The 13,133-nt window shown below is 34.0% G+C and overlaps 1 protein-coding gene across 6 annotated transcripts in view; it reads left to right on the top strand.

The window, feature by feature from the left end:
- LSAMP (limbic system associated membrane protein) overlaps positions 1-13,133 on the top strand; it is a 570,870-nt gene that overhangs the window by 371,266 nt on the left and 186,471 nt on the right. For all 6 annotated transcript variants that reach the window (XM_039843062.1, XM_039843061.1, XM_039843065.1 and 3 more), the window contains exon 3: positions 4,091-4,216. In XM_039843062.1, the coding sequence (XP_039698996.1) occupies positions 4,091-4,216 (126 nt within the window). The remainder of the gene's footprint in view (positions 1-4,090; positions 4,217-13,133) is intronic.

Here is a 13,133-nt window from a genome sequence, read left to right as displayed (position 1 = left end):
TGAAGAAATAACAAAAGAAAGATCAAGAAAGAAATGTGAAATTTCTACAAAACAAAAATGATCATAAAATTGGAATAAATTGGGGAACTTGCAAATAATAATGACAACAAAAGGTCAGTTCTTTATGGAATAAGGAGCTCTCATTAATCAGTAAGAAAAACAAAATAAGCCAGAAAAATTGGAGAGATCACTGAAACTGAATAGGTTGAAAAACATCAAATAAATGGTTCATGGCATTACATTTAAGAAGACATAATAAATCACACATCCTGTAAATAAAAATTATTAGGGAATATTCCAAAAAGAAAACAAAAAACAAAAAACAAAAAACCACCCAGAGTACTGTGATGACCCATGAATTAAGCATAAATCAATATTATAGTGATTTTGATGAACAACTTATATTTGCTGATCCAAATAAGATTATCATGTTGAACTCCATTTCCTAAGTGGTCATCTTAACAGAATAAAATTGAGCAAAAAATACTATTTGGAACCTCTTTTGCAAAAGGGAATGCAATCTAGAGGAAGAATTAAGTTTAGGAAATCAATAAACCTTAGGTTTTGGTCCTGTCTCTGTAAATTTCTTAGCTATCTTATTTTTACACATTCTGTTCCCTATGTTCATATCTATAGAGTGGCAGTAATAGAAAGAATACTTTTTACTTCCCAAAATCTTTATAAAGATTTTACAAGGTAATAGAATAAAACCTTTGAATTGCTACTTTAGTGTATTAGTGATGGTGTAAATATAAACTCCACGAATTGCTACAGGAAATTAGGAAGAAACTATTAAAGCATTAAACTAAAAGAAGTTACATATATGTGAATGGCTCCTCATAGAAAAGAAAAAAAAAAGGAATTAAATCCCTGAAAAATCTATAATTGAGGAAGTTGGACACCAAATTTTATCCTGCTTCTTGTGTTCCTAAAATATACAAACATTTTTATGCCCCATGGTTAATTTTTTTCATTAAGAGTCAAAGAAATTGATAGTGAAATAGATGACTAGAGGGGTAGCTAAGGAATATTGATAAAAGCTGTGTTTTATTGGTTCAGAATCAAAGCTTGCTCCTTTCCGACAAAAATCCAATAAGATGACTTCCTTGAGCTCAGAAAAAGAGTTGGCGGGGGGATAAAATTTCATTAATTTTTATTTTTCAAATACTCTGTGAGTACCTGCCATGTTCCAAGTACCATTCTCTGAGATTTAGTGGTCAAGAAAACAAAGGCCCTTCTGCCTACCTCTTTCATTTTGATTTCAGGCACAGGTAATAACCCAGCATTTAAGATTCAGTACTGTGGTAGAGAAATGCAGGGCACAGTGTGAGAACACAGGAGGGGAGCTTCACCTGATGTGGAATCAGGAGGGAGTGGAGGTGGGGGTTGGGAATGACAGGACAGTCTTCCCAGAAAAAGTCAGAAGATAAGCTGACAAGCTGAAACCTGAGGGAGGGAAGGTGCTAAACACTTGAAGAGTTGAACAAGAATATTCCATAGGAAAAAAAAAAAAAAAGAATGCTAAATGCCTGGGAGTAAATGAGAATAGTATATTCCAGGAATCAAAAGTTATTTGATCCGACTGGATGATGCAATGCAAAGGAAGTAGGAAGTAAGGCTGGAGAGAGAAGCAGGGGCTAACATGAATAACCTATTAAGCCATTTTAAGAAGTTTGGATTTTATCTTGAGGGCAATGAGATTAATCAGGGGATACTAGACTCCCATTTGCAGTTTAGGATAAAAAAAATCTGATTGCTCTGTGGTACACGAATGACAATGAGCTTGAGGAAAAGAAGGCTAGAGGCAAAGAAACTAGTTGTAATACTCTTGCAGAAATTCAGGTCAAAAAGAAAAAGCAAAAGAAGTGTTGATGGCTAGAAAAGGCTAATAGGAATAGGGATTGAGAGTAATGAATGAATCTGAAGATTCATAAGCCACAGCACATGGGATCCATTTTATACGGGGCAGTAAAAGAGAGCAGTCAAGGGAAGTAAACTTTTTTTTTCTTTTTCTTTTTTCTTTTTCTTTTGCTTCAGCAACTGTTTGCATGATGCACTATTTACTAAGATAGTGAACACAAGCTGGTAAGTGTTCTGTGGGAAGGAAGATGGTGACCTCAGTTCTGAGTATGTTGAATCTTGGGTATCTGTGAGGCACTTGGTGGAGATGTAGAATAATAGTCTATTGGAAATGTAGGTATAAAGGTCATGAGAAAAATCTTGGCTACATATACTGATTCAGTACTCATTAATTAGCTTCCAAAGGTAGAGAGTAGATGAGATCACTCATAGTGAATTATATGAAGAAAGAGGATCAAATCCTCAAGAATACAGATATTTAAGGAACAGGACAAGATAAGCCCAAAAGTTGCACTGGGAAGGCTGGCCCAAGGGGAAAGAGGAAAAGCAATTGAGATTGGTGACCTAGAAACTAATAAAAGAAAAGAATAGAAGAAAGAAGTTGTGGTCAACAAACTCAAATACTTAAGAGAAAAAAAAGGTAATAATAAATATTGTTCATTGGACCTAGAAATAATATGGTTCAAACAAATTGGTGAGCTTCCTGAGAGCAGTTTCTTTGGAGAATGAGGGAACCCAGGTTGCACTGAAGGTTGAAGTGTAAATGGGAGATGAGGAAGTGTTAAGGTCATGAGCATTCTCTTCCCACTTCCTCCTTACAACTCTGACCTAGTCAGTTGCCAGTGCCTTCTAACAGGGATCTGCAGAGATTATATAGTTGTCAGGCAGCTGCCTCTACAAACAGAAAATGCTCCTGTTTTATTTGTCACTACACAGACTTCCTAATGGGTAGGAAGAGTGAGGAAAAATAAGATTCTTTTATTATTGAACTTCATGCTCTCTTGTCCTCCTCCCTCTCCCCAACACGTATTTTTTCAGGGACAGCATAAGCAACTAAGAGTAAAAACAGGAAGATCACAGTCAAACCATAAACTCTGCTATTTGTAATCAGCGCATAAACTCTGTGATGAAATTTATGAGTAATTCACTTTCCACTTAAGCCTACCAATGGGAGACCTATGTTGCCGCCCTGAACACTAATGAAGGAAGTCAGCCAGCAGTACAGCTAGCCCTGGGGGACTCATTTCTCACATCACCAAAAAGTAATTTCCATCATTTTCAGCCATCTGGTAGCCTGGGTAGTGAAGATGAAATTTCATTTAAGTAGTGCTTAAGAGCATGGGCCCAGGAGTCTGCCTGGATTCAAATCTAATTTTTGTTCTCACCTAGCCCCCTCTGTACCTCAGTTTCCCAACCGTAAATAAAATCCTCATAAGATAGTATTTCCTTGTTATAAAGGAGTTTTTGAAATAATACTTGTAAAGCACTCTACATAGGGTCTTATGTATGGTTAATGCTTAATTAAAATTAGCCATTACTAAATTGTTAGCACTAGTAGTGATTGTAGTACTAGGAGTAATAGTAGTATTATGTCTACCTGTCTGTGACATAGGCCTTACTAATTCAATTTTTAAGCTCTAAGGTATATTGTCTGGCCTATCACACACCAAGATGATATTTAGAGGCCTTCTATTGTAGTGATTAACCGGTGGTTTCCTTATGTGGCTAGATTGTAAGTAACTAGGTTTCACTACATCTTAATAACACACTGTGCAATCTTATGCTAAATAACACTTTTTTTTTGCCCCCTGACATTTGAAGGAAAAATTGGACTATATTCATTTTATATACATAAGACAATAAATATAGGTAACAGTAATAAGGAAAATTTATTCTTGATATGTATAAATGAGCATGCTCTCTAATATCCAGGTAAGGTCCACTCTAATCAGAAAAGAGCTACGACATTTTCATTATACTACTCTGTACTTCCTATACCACTTGGTCATAGTGGGAAGAGTCTCACCTGATAGTAAGACTCGTGCTTTTTATCTGCTCACTAGTCTCTAAGGAGATCCTAAAGCACCCTGGCTTCTTAACAAGAAAATTCAGATGTTTTAAATCATGAAATCACTGAACTCAAATTTGCTACTTCAGGCTGCATGGACAAATGCAGCAAACCCGCTTTTAATGACATAGTTATACATTGCATTTGCTTTTGTCTTTACAGTTCCACCAAAGATCTCCAACATCTCTTCGGATGTCACTGTGAATGAGGGCAGCAACGTGACCCTGGTCTGCATGGCCAACGGCCGTCCTGAACCTGTTATCACCTGGAGACACCTTACACCAACTGGTAAGCAACCCTCCAGTCTCAAAAATGCCACACACTATTTAAGATATCCTCATGTTTCTGAGATTCCATTAGATCTGAAAGGCAAGCATCTATTTTGTTATTAATATACTAACAGAATGTGATATAGAAGTTATTTAGGATCCTCCCTGATCTTTGCTAATGTGCTCATCTCTATAAAGTCTACAACTATAGTACAAATACATATATTTTTATTTCATTTTCAATAGAACACTCTCTCAAGGCAACAAATCTAGAAGCATTAAATGTCTTAAATGACAATATTATATCTAAAATGTATGTCAGTTTGGTGCTTGAGTGTTTTAGGGCAACGTTTTATATTGATTAAATTTACATAGTTCTTTGTGTGTTTATGTTTTGCTTTGCTTTTAACTATAGTTTCCTAATATGCAGCACCTCGTGAAGAAATCTATTAAGAATAATACAAAACTGTGACTTCTAATGTACTATCTTTGACATCTGGTTCAATAGAGGGGCATCAGGCATGGACTAAGCTACAAGAGCTCATTATAGATCCCCACCTACATTGATGCTAATAATTCAGTAAAAGTCAGAAAATTATTTCCCAAGCATTTCTTCTGCATCCTCTCCTCCCCTTTCCCATCATCATCACCATAACTGGGTTTTGACGCCCTGCTGCTTTTTGAACTTCATTTAAATATTTTACCAAATTATTAAGGACCAATTACATGTATACTCTCCTACTCTACAAATTATATTTTCTTATGTGCAAAACTATGCCTTTGCAAATGACACATTATTTTTAGAATGAGGCCTATTATTTATTTTTTCTAGAAAGATGAGGTATCACATAATTATTCTTATAGACTGTCATTTATTTTGGTAGCTAGCCCCCAACTTTTAACTGATTTATATTTGATTTTCTCTTAAAGTTTCTTTATATAGATAACTAGAGATTTAATATACAACATATTCATTTTGGAATGAACACCATGAAAGTCGTTGTGCAAAGCTAGACATACAGTGGATGCTATCCTGAGATATTTCTAAAAGACCAGGGCAGTGTTTAGTTATAGAGTCTTTTTAAAAACTCTGTATTTTGTGGTATGAGAATATGGGCCTTTATTTCATGTTAGCCATCAAATTAACTTACCAGGTGAAGTTTGGACCAACCTATGTAATGGTCTTATTTAGGCAGCTATTTTCATTACAGGCTTCTACTTTCTTAAGAAAATGTTACTCAGTATCCATCCTTAATGTTAATGCATACAACTGTCATTTATTTATAATATATAAAAGCAATAAATGAGGCACTTATTTGGGAAATCAACCTCAAATGCATTTCCTGCCCATTTTATACCTCGCATGGAAAAAAATACATATGGAGGGTAATCTGAAATGTGAACCTCTAGATATCATACCCTTTTCCTCTGGACTAAATTAAACCTCCAGAGTACATTCTACTTGGATGGAATTATATTAGCCCCCAATTGCATACCACCTACCCCTGTCCTAAGTAGAATGACAATTTGGTATAAAAGCTATTGACCCACATAAAAACATATTATAAAAGATCTCTAAAATCATTGCATTTTCTGTAATGTTTTTGGGAGATTGTTAATTTTATCACATAGTTTCCATTTCAAGAATCCTTTAATGGAATCTCTCTTTGTTTTTAATATTTCTACTGTCCTTTTTTCCTAAGAAATTTTTTATTTTTTATAAATGAATCCAGTGAATTCTTATAAATGATCCTGAGTCTTTTATTGTATTGTCACCAAGCTTAGAGCCAAATTTATGGCCCATCGGTAAAAATATTTTCAGTGGGTCCTTTATGGTATAGTTTACAGACCTCTGTTCAAGACTATAGCTTGGAGCACAGGACAAGGATTTTCTGTACTCATCTTTGACCCCATGAGCCTTTGGGGATATCGTCCATTAAGTCCTTAAGGATACCTCAAGGGAAAGAACTTTATTCTTCTATAATCCTCTATCTAGGCCTTCTCTGTGGGTCAAATTCTATTCTGGCATGTGCAAAACTAGCTCCCTGCTACATTCACAGACTCAAGGGCAAACTCCAATTCTCCTTTTCAGCGGGTATTAATTCCCAAGCCCGCTCTTTTATCTCTTTCACATCTGATCTAAATAGCCATCTATCTGATCATAATCATATTCCTGGTGAAAACAGAGAGGATTTGCCTCTACTATTCTATAAAGGAAACTAGGATTTTTATTTTATTTTTTTTAATTTTAATTTTTGGTTTCTGTGGATTATTTTTCTTCTTTTTAAAATTTGAAAATGAGGTGATCCTTTTCAGCCTGTAATGCAAAAGCCTTTCTTGGAGATACCCAAAGAAGAGGCTGTACTCCCTGTGTGACAGTAAAGCTACCTACAACTCGTGGTCGTGTGAGGAAAAAAATCCAGCTAGCTTTGTTCAATTATTAATTGTGCCTTCAACAGTATAGAGTGTGCCTACCTTGCAGAGGAAATGTACCTGTAATTAGCTTGACTCCACAGGGACATAGAGCCCCGAAAGGGGGAAGACTCCATGCAGGGTTCACAAGTACCTGATTACCTGACATTTGATGACAAGAGAGGGAGACATAAAAGAGGGTGCGAGGTATATTTCTATGAGGAGAAGAATATTAATACCCTTAAGTCAGCTCTTTTTTTTTTTTAATTTTAAGTTGGGCCATTTTGTTTCTCTTTCTTTTGACATATGAAATTTCTTTTTCCAAAACACTGCAAATATTTTTAAAGAGAGACAATCGAAAAATGGTGAATATTTTATATATACAAAATCAAAATATATACCTAACTTAGATGGAATAGAAGAGATTGATAAATTTGCAGTTGCCTTTCTTATATTTCTGATTTCTTAATTTTTCTCTCCTCTTCAGTTATTCTATATAGTCAAAATGATGTGTCACGTATGTGGTTGTTAAATGTGACCTATTTTCTTCCTTAATTAAGTTAGACTTTCATAATCCTGTAACTCCTAGAGGGCAATTGCACCGTAACATATATTTTCTATGGAGTGTTTGATCTCTCTTCTGTGAGCAATGCTGCTCCCATTTTCATTTAACTTTGTTTCTAAATCTTTTTTTCTCACATTCCAGAGGAAGACCCTTTCTCAAGTGTGGCTCATGTGGAGTCACGATCGCTCAGGGTTACAGAGTTTCTATGCATTTCATTTCTCCAAAGATTTTTACAACTTCTGTAGCTTTCTATACCTGGAGAAAAAAAAAAGAAAAAAAAAAGGCATATTGATGATTTAGTCATTTAGGCTGAGAAGAACCTAGCATGTGCTATACAATTCTCTTGCCCAAGTCAGAAACCAGATTTAGCATCAACCCAGAGTAAAGAAATCTCACTTGAGAAATATTTTGTATTTCGATGGGGTGAGTGAGTAAGGAGTGTCTAAAATCTCATTTCTCATTGGGTGTTGAGTTCTAATCACTTGGTAGGTCATTCCCTTTTTTAATTTTCGAGTTTGAATCCTTGCCTCTACTACTTTTCAACTCCATTAATGCTATAACCCCATCTGCCTTAATTCTAATTTTATAACTTACCCCATGTTAATGTTTCTAGCCTAGACTCTGCCCTCGTGGCTCGGGAGAAGTATATGTTAAAATAAACTCATTTATTTAAGTTGAATTTTAGAAGTACATATTATAAGTAACTATCATCTGCTCTTTTCAGTTAGCATGCTGTAATTAGTATGACTTCATATTTTACACAGAGAGTATATGATTTACTGTTTAAGTTTCAAGAAATTCATTTTCTTGAGATTTTCTTGTATGGACTTTCCAGGAGGTTTTGTGAGTTAGTTTTGGTAGTATACAGGTGTGGAAGAATCAAACCTGTGCACTTTGCAGGAAAAGGCTCTTGACCATACAGTGATGATTTTAATGAGAATAATGGTTGACCTGCTTCTGTATATTGGTTTCATTTATTTCTTGCATTTTTGTTTTTTTAATATTCCCATTTTTCCTTTACAAAGAGCAGAAAAATAGATAAAGAAAAATCTTGTTATGTTTTCTTTTCATTTTCTTACTTGTATATTGTGTTTAAAATATGTCATCCACCAATACAGAATTATATTTATATTAATCTTGATCTCCATCTCACAGTTTGTTCTTTTGTCAAGAAATGGTTGTAGAATTCTCACTCTCTAAAAGGACAAAATGAAGAGCAGAGCAGACATGGTCCCTGCTCAAATAGAGCTTATAGTTTAACATGAAACAGAGCATTAAACTAATAATAGCATGAATAAGCACTTTATTAGAATTATACAGTATAAAGGAAAATTATAACATTTAATAAGACCATAAAACAGAAAAATTTACAAGGGCAGCAAAGCTACCCTGAGGAGAGCTTATGCTGAGACCTCAACATGAACAGGACCTGACAAAAAAAATAGGGAAGAGAAGAGTATCCTAGGCAGAGAAAGAATATATATATATATATATATATATATATATATATATATAAGAATATATATATGTACATGTATATATACACACACACATATATATATACATATATACACACACACACATATATATACGTATATATATGTGTGTGTGTGTGTATATATGTACATACACACACACATATATATGTATATATATGTATATGTATGTACATATATACACACACACACACATATATACATATATATATACATATACACACACACACACATATATATACGTATATATATATGTGTGTGTGTGTGTATATATATGTACACACATATATATGTGTATATATACACATATATATATATAATAATGCATTTAAGAATCCAGGCAAACATCTTTATGTGAAACCATGATGTTAGTGTTTAAGTATGCTATTTTTTTAATGTTTAAATTTTTTTTAATATTTTTTTAAATTTTTTAATTACAGTTGACATACAATATTATATTAGTTTCAGGTGTACGACGTAGTGATTAGACATTTCTATAATTCATGAAGTGATCACTCCAATAAATCTAGTACCCATCTGACACCATACATAGTTACTGCAATATTGTTGACTGTATTCCCTATGCTATATTTTACATCCCCATGACTATTTTGTTACTACTGGTTTGTACCTCTTAGTCCCTTCTTTCCTTTACCCATTCCCCCCAATCTCTCTCCTATCTGGCAGCCATCAAAATGTTTTCTGTATCTATGACTTTGTTTCTGTTTTGTTTGTTCATTTATTTTGTTTTTCAAATTTCACATAGAAGTGAAATCATATGGTATTTGTCTTTCTCTGACTTATTTCACTCAGCATAATATCCTCTATGTTCATCCGTGCTGTCTCAGATGACGAGATTTCATTCTTTTTTATGGCTGAGTAATATTCTATTGTATGTGTGTACTACTTCTTTTTTATCCATTCATCTATTGATGGACATTTATGTTGCTTCTATATCTTGGCTATTGTAAATAATGAACGTATAGATGTATATGTCTTTTCAAATTAGTGTTTTGGGTTTCTTTGAATAAATATCCAGACATGGGAATACTGAGTCCTACTTTTCTCTTGTTATAGCTTTTGTTTTAAAGTCTATTTTGTCCAATAGAAATAATGCTACTCCAGCTTTTTTTTAAATTTTCATTTTCTTGAAATATTTTTTCCATTTCTTTACCTTTAGTCTGTTTGTGTCTTTTGATCTAAAGTGAATCTCTTATAGGCAGTATTTGTAGAGGTAAGAAACATAAAAATGGAGATAGAAAACATAAAATAGACATAAAAAAGAATCAGTTAGAAAAGAAGAATACAATAACTGAAAAAAGATACATTAAAGGGACTCAACAGTAGATTAGGTGAAGCAAAGGATCGAAACAGTGATTTGGAAGAAAAGATAGTAGAAAATACCCAATACGATTAGCAAAAAGAAAAAAAATTCCCCCCCCAAAAAAATGAGAATAGTTTAAGAGGCCACCATCTGCATTATAAGGGTACCAGGAGGAAAAGAAAGAGAGCAAGGAATTGAAAATCCATTTGAAGAAATAATGATGGAAAATTTTCCTAATCTGGCAAAGGAAATTGACATGCAAGCCTAGGAAGCACAGAGAGTCCCAAACAAGATGAACCCAAAGAGGCCCACACCAAGTCACATCATAATTAATATGCCAAAGATTAAAGACAAAGAGAGACTCGAAAGCAGCAAGAGAAAAGTGGTTAGTTACCTACAAGAGGGCTTCCATATGACTGTCAGCTGATATCTCAGCAGAAACTTTGCAGGTCAGAACGGATTGGCACAAAATATTCAAAGTGATGAAAAGAAAGAACCTATAACCAAGATTACTCTACCCAGCAAAGCTATCATTTGGAATTGAAGGACTACAAAGATCTTCCCAGATAAGAAAAAGCTAAAGGAGTTCATCACCATCAAACCAGTATTACAAGAAATATTAAAGGGACTTTTTTAAGAAGAAGAAGAAAAATAATAATATCAAAAAGATAAACAATAATATGGCAATAACTACATATCTATCAAAAATCTTGCTACAAATTTTTTCAATACCTTACTTGTATATTGGTTCTAAATATACAGTGTAGTATATACCAGTATAGCAGGCATATAGACAATTATTTGTGTATATGAATATATTAAATTAAGGTCAGAAACATATTTTTTCCCTATATAGATGATTTTATAATAGCCTAATCAAGTTAACACAAACTTTTTTTCAGTAACCTTATCATTTAAACAAATGAGTAATTTAGAAAATGAAGATTACAAAATCTAAGCACGTGATTATTGGCACCCAAACCTTGAAAATTCTGGAAAGACCCATAACAACTGATGCTGTCAACCTTTAAGTCATGGGAGTATCTCCACAATCAGAAGGGCTAGCAGTTCTGACGAGTATTGGACAAATGCCTTAGCATAACCTCAGCACCTTACTCTTATCCTACACATGTCTGTCATCAGATCCCCAGAATATTCTTTCCAAAGCTAAATAAACCACCCTAGATGTGTCCTTGGGGGAATAGCTTGGACTTGAGTGCTCCAGAACATTTTAGCTTAGACTTGAGTGCTCCAGAACATTTTGGAATCTTGGGTAGGTGAGGAGGAATAGCTTAATCACAAACTTTGTATATGACCTAATGGAAAAAAAGAGTCCACATCTCTCAGCATCATACCACTTCAAATATTTTTTTTGCCATTTTTCCAAAAAGTATGTTTTCTCATCATTAAAATGGGTCTAAACATAGAATCTTTGTCAAATATTACCACAACAGTTAAAAGAGAACATGTATGCAATGTTTTTAGTATAATGCTAGAAATTATTGATATTCTTATCTTATTATTTTAATTACATTTATCCATACATCAGCTTCCTATAATGATAATTTTGGGGGAGATTGATAATTTGAGTAAAAACAGCCTCAATGCCATCTTTATCTGGTCTATCCTCTGTTCCAATACAATCAAGGAGATTTTTTTAAATGTTCTTATCAAGATCAGTTTTACTATTTATATTTTATATTGCATCACATCTCAACACACCCACCAGAGGTGTGCCTTTTCCAAAAGGTCATGACATCTTCTTAGGGAGAGATTTTCTACTGTAACTTATTCATTGTCCAGGCTTCTCCTAGGGGTCAGTTTTCCCAGAGTCTGGCTAACAGCAAATGATTTATTAACTGTAGTTATGTAGAACCTATAGGTTCCAAATTACAACACATTATTTTTTTTACAAAATTGGTGTTTCAGGCGATGATTGTACTATGACACCAAAAAATGACCTACAGTGTTCAGGAGTGAGCCATTGAATAGTAACAGAGAGGCTATACAATAAAAATAAAATAAAAAGAAAACAGTAAATTATAGGTTTTGGTGAAGGGTATTAAAATGATCAAAATGATTGTAAAATTGTTGAATGAGCAGATAGTAACACAATGCAATTCATTAAGATAAGTGCAGGTTGATTTACTTGGGAGCCAAACAAACCACTATATACCACTCACATTGTTTTTGATATGGCTCATTTATATAAGAAAAAGTAAGGATAGTTTATATAATTCTTGTGGACTGCCTATAATTAACTTTGTGATCTTGACTGTGGATGTCAGTTTGAGTCTAACCTAAGGTCCCTCATGAGATGTCAGAATACGTCTGACTTACATTCTTGGTAGGAAGGGCAATCCTAGCTTCCATGAATTAAAGTATTTACTGAGGGAGGTTGAAATAATAGGGACCAGAGGACAAGTTCCAAGAGGGTCTCAGGGTAGGAGATAAAAGTTATCTATTGCAGAAGATTGAGAATGAGACTGGGCTCCTGTTCTTCCTTTTCTCCAGCAGTGATTCATTCCACACATTGTCTTGATTCTGCTTCCTTAATAGCTACCAATTAATTCCCCTTTCCCCATTGTCATTGTCACAGTGTAGATAAACCAACATTTTCTCTCATCTGTATTTCAACAGTTTTTCAATTGTACCCCTTGCTACTAGATATTTTCCTCTACTACAAAAACACTATTTCTAAATATAAAAATGGTCGTTAATTTTCCAACTAAATTTCCCAATTCCCTAACACCGATGGGGTGAAGTTCAAACTACTTAGCATGGCATTAAATTCCTTTATTCAACTTATTCTCCTATCCCTAAATCCCTAACCACTCAACTTTATGTAGTAGATAAAGTACACTAATTCTATTTCAAAAATATGCCTTGGCCACTTGCTTTGGGGCCTTTACACATCCTGGTTTTCATCTTGTAAAACGATTTCTTATTTCTTCTGTGTCATCATTTTGCCAGTATAATTTTTCAAGACCTTCAAGATGGCACTTCCTCCAGGAAGCCATATCATAGAACTAATAAAATAGCATTTTAATTATGTGAAATCTCTAGATTGTAAGCTCTGTAAAAGTACAGAAACTATGCCCTACTCATATGTATATTATCATATTGTTTGGTATATTAT

The sequence above is a fragment of the Pteropus medius genome, unplaced genomic scaffold (genome assembly GCF_902729225.1).
Source record: "Pteropus medius unplaced genomic scaffold, Ma_sr-lr_union100, whole genome shotgun sequence".
NCBI lineage: Eukaryota > Metazoa > Chordata > Mammalia > Chiroptera > Pteropodidae > Pteropus > Pteropus medius.
This window is presented reverse-complemented; position numbering and strand designations above follow the sequence as displayed.